This window comes from Hippocampus guttulatus, chromosome 21 (assembly GCF_054856545.1).
Source record: "Hippocampus guttulatus isolate MCC_2025c chromosome 21, RoL_Hgut_1.0, whole genome shotgun sequence".
Classification (NCBI taxonomy): domain Eukaryota; kingdom Metazoa; phylum Chordata; class Actinopteri; order Syngnathiformes; family Syngnathidae; genus Hippocampus; species Hippocampus guttulatus.
The window spans coordinates 4,165,297-4,174,572 of NC_141281.1; the positions used below are offsets into that span (position 1 = coordinate 4,165,297).

At 45.7% G+C, this 9,276-nt stretch overlaps 1 protein-coding gene across 2 annotated transcripts; it reads right to left on the reverse strand.

The window, feature by feature from the left end:
• Nucleotides 1–5,618: 5,618 nt before the first annotated feature.
• Nucleotides 5,619–9,240, reverse strand: gdap1 (ganglioside induced differentiation associated protein 1). 2 transcript variants are annotated; one of them, XM_086102034.1, is made up of 6 exons: nucleotides 9,042–9,240; nucleotides 8,099–8,291; nucleotides 7,220–7,393; nucleotides 6,917–7,011; nucleotides 6,730–6,844; nucleotides 5,619–6,648 (listed from the first exon to the last, which is right to left on the reverse strand). In XM_086102034.1, exons 1-6 carry the CDS (start codon nucleotides 9,198–9,200, stop codon nucleotides 6,287–6,289), a joined length of 1,098 nt encoding a protein of 365 aa, XP_085958160.1. In that variant the 5' UTR covers nucleotides 9,201–9,240; the 3' UTR covers nucleotides 5,619–6,286. The 2 variants fall into 2 exon arrangements, with proteins under 2 accessions (XP_085958160.1, XP_085958159.1); XM_086102033.1 differs by having other exon boundaries at nucleotides 5,619–6,651; nucleotides 9,042–9,239.
• Nucleotides 9,241–9,276: the final 36 nt, after the last annotated feature.

Genomic DNA, 9,276 nt, shown 5'->3' on the forward strand with positions numbered 1-9,276 from the left:
CCTATCGCGGTGCATTCGCGGCTTACAAGTAGACGGGACACATTTTTGATCGCTTCCAAAAAGTGTTTGCGTCCACTTGAACGTTGAATTGAGAAGATCTGGATGTGATTACCCCAAACAAGAAATACTGCGGCTGTTTCACGCCATATAACAGCTCCGCTTTTTCACCCGCCATTCGGTCATCTTACATGAAGTCTGTGAATTTATGGTTCATAAATCAAAAATAGAACCATGGAAATGAGCAGAAATCCTGAGTTGCCACTTAGCAGCACTTAAGACCCATCCAGCCCCGCGATGTCGGTCCAGCTCTTCCCCACATGTGCGGTGTCAATACGGTGACCCGTGTCATCAAAAACAGGCTAAGGAAACACATTCCTGCGAGGCAACCATACGTAGAGCAGAAGCAGTGGGTGGCAGTGACGTAAAACGCGCCCGAAAGAACAGACGACTGAGAGCCCCCAAACAAGACGCCCTTCTTTTCTGCCTTCGCTCTCCTTGCAGCCACGCACGATATCCGCCGTTAGTCATTCAGAGGACTGATGATTTATAAGCCTTCCACTTGTTTGTGTTTGCTCGGCACAAGACGTATTAGCGCTCGTGTCTTTACGTCTACTTCGGGAAATGACTTTGACGTCATCGACTGTGGAAGCGTGTCTGGCTCCTATCTTCTTTTTCGGTTTCCTGCGTCACCTCACTGTTGGCGCTACACGTAATCTGGACCATCATTTAGCTTTGGGACAGGCTCTCTTGAGAGATTTGTTTCATTCAGAACGGATGCCTCTGTAGCCGATGGGCTTTTTGGTGTTGAGCCATACAGTATCTGGGTGGCTCTTCTTGCAAATAAAACTCTCGCTTTCTATTCTCAACGCTCAGTGCGCAGACCACACTTCTTCGTGTTCATGACTGTCCGGAACATTTTTCTTTCTCAAAATAATCGAAATTGTTTCATACCTTAGTGGTATTTCTGGAAGAATATCGAGCCAACTTTAGATGTATATTATCTTTCACTTTGTTGGGACGGTGGGGAGTGATGGCAAAGAAGAAAAATGTGTTGGCCATTGTGAAAAACTATATGTGTATGATGTACGTATGTATATGCTGGAACATTTCTGATTTGCTCCGTTTCCTACCCATCTCGTGATTGCCGTGGTTCAAAATGGGCTCTTGTTCTCGATCGGAGAAGATCCCTAATTTCATGGAACGTTCTGCTCTTTCGGAGTCGTCATCTCTTCTCAGAAACAGAATCAAGTCGTCAATCGACGCACACGTGCTCATGTGATGGTTTGGAAATGGATTATTGGTGACACTCGTACGGAAAACCAGTTAGGAGGTTTCATTCTCACAACATTTTGAGGCATCAAATACGATTTTTTTTTCATTTGCGGGTCGAGCCTGACAGAAACTAAAATTGCGGTTGTATTTGTACAGTAATGCTCCATTTTGCTTTTGTGCAATGGAAATAAAATGATCCATCATAATATATCACCCACCTCAAAATCCAAATAACTGTCACCCATAAGTGAGGCCAAACGTAAATGGACTTGCTTGACACATAATCTCTCCTCTTACCTCATTTGACCTGTCGATTATTCGGTTTTGCTTGCCCTCTCTAAGAGGAGACAAAAATAAGATACTTTTCCACTGGTTTGGGACTTTTATTTTGCTTGCGTGGAACCTCGTTGAGTTAATGATGGGATTGAGTTGCCTTTGGCCGCCCGGAACTCGGCCCACCGCTTTGGCTGTGTAGGTGAGCCGCTGCGCGCAACCGGTGAAGTAAACGAGGGGGCATGAGGGCCATTTGTGGTCAAAACAGATGTTGGGCTCATTCCTGCATCGAAAAGCATCCGGATGCTCATGGGCAATACGCTACAATCAATTCAATAGCAAGTACTAAGTACCTCGAAATTGCACCTGCAACATTATTGTTCTACAATGCATCCTGCATCCTCACCTCCGCAAGGTCAGAGTGTCGTGAGAAATGATGGATAGGTCGTATATTGGGGGTGAGGGGGTTGTTTTTGTTTGATATCCGACCTTGAACTGGGCAAGATGAGTCTGCACATTCCAAATTCAGCCCTCGAACGTATGACACAGAGACACACTTTTCACACGCGGCTTCATTCCTATTTTTAGCCGCAAAGATCTCATGGGATTCGCCGACGACGTCCATATCCGTGGAGAAAATATTTAGGTTTGCTGCCGTGCAACTTTGTCGGAAAAAGTCTGACTCACGGGCTCGGAAACACAGCGAGTACAGTTTTCAGCTTGGGGAGGTGTTCCATATCAGTGCAAGTGTTTGTTAGTACAGTGCTGCCATCCAGAAATGGAGCCCTCGCACCAAACCTCCAAAAGCATAAAGCTCCCAATGTGGCCTTCTCACCTTCAATGCCATGGTAATGCAACACGGCAAAACACGGTGAGCTCATTTGACTGACTGCTACTAGTCCGAAAAAAAACCCCAACCCAGACTTTGATTTCTGAAGGGCTCGTTCAGTCGACACCGTTGTCATCGGTTTTCATTTGTGCCATCTCTACAATGTGTAGTGTCAGCCTACTTTTTCGGTAAGAGAATTCTCAGGCTTATGATTTACCCTCATCAGCCCCAAGCGCTACATTCAAGTAACGCCGCACTGCTAAATATTACGTCAGACTCGCTGTCGATGCCATGATAGAGCGCGAGGCAAACGAACACCAGTGCCGGCTTGTCGCTCGGCCATAAATAAACGACGACGATTGAATGAGAAGAAATCCGTCTTAGCCTGACAACACTTTTGCTAAGTTGCTTTTCTGCTAAAATGATCGATGAACTGTCAAATACTGTCCACGGATGCCAGTGTGTGCCGCTCGAGTCTCTTCGCAAAGCGTAGCTTGTTTGCTCGCGCACGCTGTCCTCCGATGTTTGGCCTGTTTGTTTTGTTTTTTACTGTAGAAAGCAACTCATGCTTGAGTGCACCTCTCGGGCCAGCGAGTCCGCGGCTGTATTAGAATATCGGCGTGGCACCGAGCCAAACCCACCAAACATAATCAATGACGATGTAACAACGCCATCAAACACGCAGGGGCTCCCCCTGCTTGAGGGCCGTGTGGGTGACTGGATGGTTCATTCTGGGGAACAAGTGTTTCTCATTATGCTGACTATTGTACTTGGCAAAGAGGCGACGTAATCTTGCCAATGTAAAAAGCCGCTTCCCAGTGCCTGCTTGGAATACCATATATAGTTTCACCTGTTAGCCCGCTCACATAATCCAGTCGCAGTCTCTGTTTGTGAGCCGCACTGGACCCTGTGAATGAAATCATGGCTTTAATGGCGACATATGATGGAAGATGGACTTTTTAACAAATCGCTGGGTTTCTGGCGCATTAATTACGTGAGTCCGGTCTGACCCTCAACGAGCAAATCTCACCACGGCAAGAAATATGCTTGAAAAATCTTGATCCGTGTGGTATTGCCAGCAAAGCACGCCACTTACTGTGACCTAAGAACTCGGGGCTGCTCAGTACCATATCGGCGATGTAATCAGTTACTTATGAACACAATTCACTACGAATGAAAAGTTGCACTTTGCCGTTGCCTCTCATTACATGTCTGTCAGGTGAGTAATTTTCCCGAATCATTTCAATGACTTTAAATTCATGAGCCCGATGAAGAAATCGGACCTTGTGTGTGTCTCACTCGGCCGCACCGTGATTTGTAACGCAACAGGTTCACTCTTAGCGCTGTTTATGTATGGCCAGGTTAAATATTTGAGGAGCACATGTGGGGGTGAATGGTGGCACAGGATTTCATCACAAAGCTGTGAGAGGCGAGCCAGCGGGGGGTCATTTTAACAGTAGTGTCAACACGGCGGTCGACTCGGCAAACAGTGCGTGGCAGACGTTCTGAAAGAGCCCGAAGAGGTTTTTTTCTCAGAAGACCCTTTTGACGATGCCAAATGGGCTTTGGATGAAGCCTCCTCTCCTCCATTTTGGAGCGGGGGTGTCCAACGTCGCCGTGCGGCGAGTGAGATGGAAGAGTAACTCATCAGGACGAGAGCGCAGCAGCTGCCGCCTGCTTCATTGAGAGGGGGCGGGCGGTTACCTTGACATTTCAGTCCTGCGTCCGCAGTGGGATGATGTGATGAAGCTGTGGACACGAAAACCATCTCTTTTTTTTGCCGAGCCTTTTCAAAGCTCGAGCCGAAGTTTCCACGCTGCCATTCAGGCCCACTCCATCCAACGTGTACCGTCAAGTGGGTTTTGGCTGTCAGCTGCCGCTGTGTGGGTTTGTGTTTGCCCAGCCTGCCCGTCTGTGGACATGCAACGAAGCTCGCACCAACCCTCTAAACCATTCGCCTCGCTGCCCACAAACAAACACTTTCTATTCAGCAAGAGAGCTTTTTTTTTCTCTTTTTCTGCTGTTCCTTGACACTTGATAGCATTTCACTCCATCGTGATTCCTTTTGGAGCTGCTCAACTTGACCCAGAAATCGCCCTTGCCTCAGAAATTTGCCGTGAAATCCCAAAGAAAGAACTTCATTTGCACTGTGGTGCTGGCTTAATACCTCACAGTTGATACAATCCCACACCCTATTTTCATAAAAAAATATATGATGTGATTGTGAGTGCCCGAATGCACCAGAGGTCACTGACTAAAACCTCGAAATCGGTTTCAGACTAATTCAAAACACCCGCTAATCCAGGTTCTTCAATGCAGAATGTATCCATCATGGCTTTTTGAACCCCTGTGGAGAACAAACAAGATTCTTTCCAAACTGTTCTGACAAAAGAATAGAAGCTGTTGATGGATAGACTGAGGGTTTAACAGCTGTGTTTTCTGCAAGAAGCTAAGAGCAGGGGAGGTTTGAAGAGAAACTGTGCCCGCACCTGCTACAAGATAGATAGGGTCCCTGCACAGATTATTTGCGTCATCATTTTTTTCCCCCCAAAATTCTACTTGACACAATATCAAAGCTATGTGAGAAAACACTGCTCCCTTGTGGAACCGTGCGTGTATGCGCATCATTGGATACACTGGCACAAGCTAATCAAGCAATCTTAAATTCTTCCTCCGCAAAGATATTCATGCTGATTTTGTTTGTCATATAGATTCATATAATGTGTATTTTTAGTTTGCAAAATTTGACAAATAGTGTCCCCCCCCCCCCCGTTACCCCCCCCCCCCAAATGAATACTTTATTTGCAGTGCCTAAAAACATTTTACATAAATGCATTCATGTTGTTGTTCTCCTCAAACCGGCACCAATGCAACCATTGCAAATTTGCTTTTTTTCTTTTTCCCTGTGACTCGTGTGGTCATGAGCCAGTGTCGATGTGCTCACTGACAGCTACAATACGCAGCCCACCAGATGCTGAGCCCGCGGACCAGACAGGCTGCGGGCGTCCAACATGTGTCAGCTTTACGTGCAGCTCGACGCTCACTTGAGTGGTCTTTGTCGTCATGTTCCATACTTCCATGTTAAATAGTTGGCCTGTAGATTTTCACTTGCATCCAGAGTCTGGGAATGCGTTGTCTTTAAAAATCGGTCATATACAGTAAAGAGAGCTTCTGACAATATGACCAAGTGTACATTTGTCCGGTGGTTGTCAGTTACGCTTGTTGGCAAGAGGAGACAGTGGGAGAGTGTTTAGAAGAAAGTTTATTTCACACAGGTGCTTTTTTTGATGGCTGGTCAAAAATGCTCAACTTGAAATTGACCTAGAAACGCTTTCCTTGGCGATTAATGCAAGAAGTGTTTGGTACATGCTTGTCCTATGACCAATCACAGTATAGCTTGTGGTATTGTGGGGGTTTTTTTGGGTGTCTTTTAAATGCTGATTTGAGCATATGACTACATGTCCTCAACATAAAGGCATCTTTGCAAATGATGGCTTGTTTTTAGTTACAGCAATATGTAACAACCACCTGCAGCTTTGTTGGGTGTCCAATGCTACGATGACCTGAATTTTCATCTGGATTGCCCCTTTTTCATTATACTACTTACTTTTTATGAAGTGGAAAGTACTAAATGACAGCAACAAAGCTAACGGTGGCCAAAGTGTTGTGCATAGTCCCATATATAATGTTGCACTCAAAATATTCAACCGCCATTGCAAGCAGACTTTATTTCGAAACGGCACATCTGGCCTTATTGTGTGGAGTTTAACTTTACAAATGGGTCTAATACGGGTCAAAGGGTTGAATTCATTTTGCGTGCTACCGGTTCATGATACGTATTATTTATGAGATGAATACAATTTGAGTTGAATTTGACAAATGCGGTATTTGTGCCATCTCTTAAATTCAGCTCTAGATTCCCCAACTGGACAGAGTCAACCTCCTCCTCATGTAAAGAAAGGCCAGGTAGGTGGCTCCGCCCAAAAGACCGATCAACAGCGTGGTGCCGGCAATAACCGGCGCATTCTTGCGGGCCACGCGAAAGGCAACCGGAAGCACAGCCGAGATCAGGATGTTGTTGACGTGGCCCAGGACTCTCCTGAAGGCGGGACGCTCCTGCACACGCTCGTAGTAGGCCTCCAGGTTGGCGCGGCTGCCGTTGCCCCAGTAGCGGCGGGACAAGCCCAGGAACTTGAGGCGGTGCAGGGTGACGGCCAGCGAGACGTCGGCCATGCTGAAGAACTGGCCGCACAGCCACGACTGCTGGCTGTTTTCTTCTGAGAAAGATAAGATTGCTTTTTACAAATACTCTCTTGAACGTCCGCGCCGTTGCGTAATATCCAACTCATTGCTACCCGGTGTTTCTTCCTCCCTCCTCTGCAGCTCCGTCTCAACCTGATCCATCACATTCTCAAGTTCATCCAGAAGCTTCTTCAGGTACTTCATGTTGTCGTGGTCAAACAACTTGGACTGCCGACAGTAATTCAATCAGATTGGAAGCAGTAGCGTGCATATGACAACCAGACAACTTTTATGACTCACCTTCAAGCGCCTCTGTTTTGCGATATAAGCCTCTTTGAGCTCCGGGTTCTCCTCTGCTAGTTTCTTCAGCTCTGACTCTGTGTTTAGGATTTGCGCTATCGTGTATTTTAAAACATAAAGAAAAAAGGAGTAGGAAGTCATGACTCTGCATTTGGGGCAGAGAACACACTAGATCCAGTAAATGAAGCCGGTTTTCCGGAATGCTCATTTGTGCATGTTTCTAATGAAATATGAATGTATTTTTTTTTTCAAGCACATCAGGTAATTACAGAGGTGACTGGAATCCAGGCCATGGTGGCTTACTTCGTATGCTTGTGGCAGCATAAGCAGGTATGTGCGAGTCTACGGTGATCTCAGGGTGGAGGATGCAGCCATGCGTGTAGGCGTCCATTTGCAGTGAGTCCAGCAGCTCTCTGTAGTGCTGCACTCGGTGGTAGTATGTGCTTCCCTCTTCTGGTATCAGCCTTGGAGTGCCCTCTGCAGGTGAAGAATAGGAGAGTGAAACGGAAGGGAGAAGACCATGGAAAGCCGCTTGAGCATTGATTCGATATCCTTGATATCCAGCTTAATGTCTGTGTACGGGGATACAGTATAAAACTGGTTTAATTGAGTACTTGCAGGCCAAAGATGTCACCACTCATGGAATACACACTTATTCTACAAGTGCGCTCAATTGTTGTACGAAGTCCTCGTAAGGGCAAAGAACGGACTAGAATGTGGTAGATACCAAGGATGCTGAATAAATGCTCAAATGGATTTCTTAAAAATACTCCACCGTTCGCTTGCGTAGAAAAAAACATAAGCAAGGCAGTATGTGAGAGGAATCCGTGCTTACCAGATATATATATATTTTTTTTCTCCACTTAAGCCATCAGGATAACGCTATCATGGGCCGGTACATGCCAAATAGAAATGATAGAAACATTAACAAATGTAACTGAAAGGGAAATGGGACACATGATGGAAAATGTACTTTACAAGGCTACCCTCTCAAACGAGCTGCTTTCAGCAGGGCAAACCTTCTTGTAATTATTGCTCAGTTGGGGTATTTTGCCAAGAAAAATGAATTATATGTCTCCTTCAACAAACATGAAATCAACATAAATGATAAGAAAAAGGAAAAAGCGCAACCCTGCAGTGATTTATATGAATGTGAATGTGCCGCGGTCATTGTAATCTTACCTTGGGTGAAGTTGTGCTCGAGGTGGTCCATGATTTGTGTGGGGTCACAGATGACGCTGTCTCCATGAACCAGGACGGGCACCTCGCCAGTCGGATTGAGACGCATGAACCACGGCTCATTGTGCTCACTGAGTGGTAAGCTCACGTCATACTCTTCACAATGTAAACCTTTCTCTGCAATGGCCAGACGCACCTGGGGGGGAAAAAAAGACATGTTTTCAAAATTTAAAAAAATGTAAAATACAATTCTAGCCTGATGCAGTGCAGTTGTACAATGGGCTACTTTATGTTGTCAAATAAAGACCGGCCTTGGTGAATGACGGACTTAGTTTCCTACGGTGACGTCTTAACATGACTTTGTAAGTGGGAACACAATCCTAAATTGATAGTTAATATCTTGCTTATTTGAATCTGTTTTCATTTGTTCATGCTCCACGGTTTACATTCCACCGTGTTGCTGCTGTAATTCTGTACTTTTTTTTTTTTGGCCTCTAATGCACCCCCAGATATCATTCAAATAATTAAAATCTTACATGGCATTTCCTGGTAAATACTCCTATCTATTAAGTATTTGGGAAACAAGTAACAAACCTGTTTTGACAAAATAAGGAGTGGCAAGTTCAAATAGGGTGACAAAATAAATAATACATTGTCGCGTAAAATACAGACACCTGAAAAAGCTGCAGTAACGAAATAGGACTGAAATATCATTACTCCTACCACTGAATATTGTAAACAGCATGGGAAATAATGCCCCAAAAAAAGCCAAGGACGCAAACAACAACGCTGATGTTCCATTCAAACACGTTCAGTGACAGAACACGAGTGCAAGATAACGCGATACATCCCGCAGGTGTCGGTCAACACCACACGGGCGTCTCCAATTGAGCTTCAATCGGGAGCTGTCCATGGACGTCTGGTGCTGAAAAAGGGGGACGCTTACCTTCTGTGAATTGAACGACTGTGTCCAGTGATAAAGTGTTAACTTTGGCTCGTTTGCTTTGGCGACGGCGTCACGCCGTTCTGGCGCCTCCTCGCCACAGTCCTTCTCCACAAGAGCCGCGTTATCATCATGGCACTGCGAGTTGTTTTCAGCCTCCATCTTTTCGTTTTGAGGGGCACCGGGGACAAGTGAAGATAAGTAGGCGACAATGCCCAAGTTGACTCAAGACACCCCC

Bases quoted from the DNA above. Each gene is read 5' to 3' on its own strand.
- gdap1 (XM_086102033.1), bottom strand. From the start codon at position 9,200: ATGGAGGCTGAAAACAACTCGCAGTGCCATGATGATAACGCGGCTCTT. The intron at 7,394-8,098 runs GTAAGATTACAA...CTTCACCTGCAG, and splicing joins CGAGCACAACTTCACCCAAG to AGGGCACTCCAAGGCTGATA. The intron at 7,012-7,219 runs GTAAGCCACCAT...AATACACGATAG, and splicing joins TGCTGCCACAAGCATACGAA to CGCAAATCCTAAACACAGAG.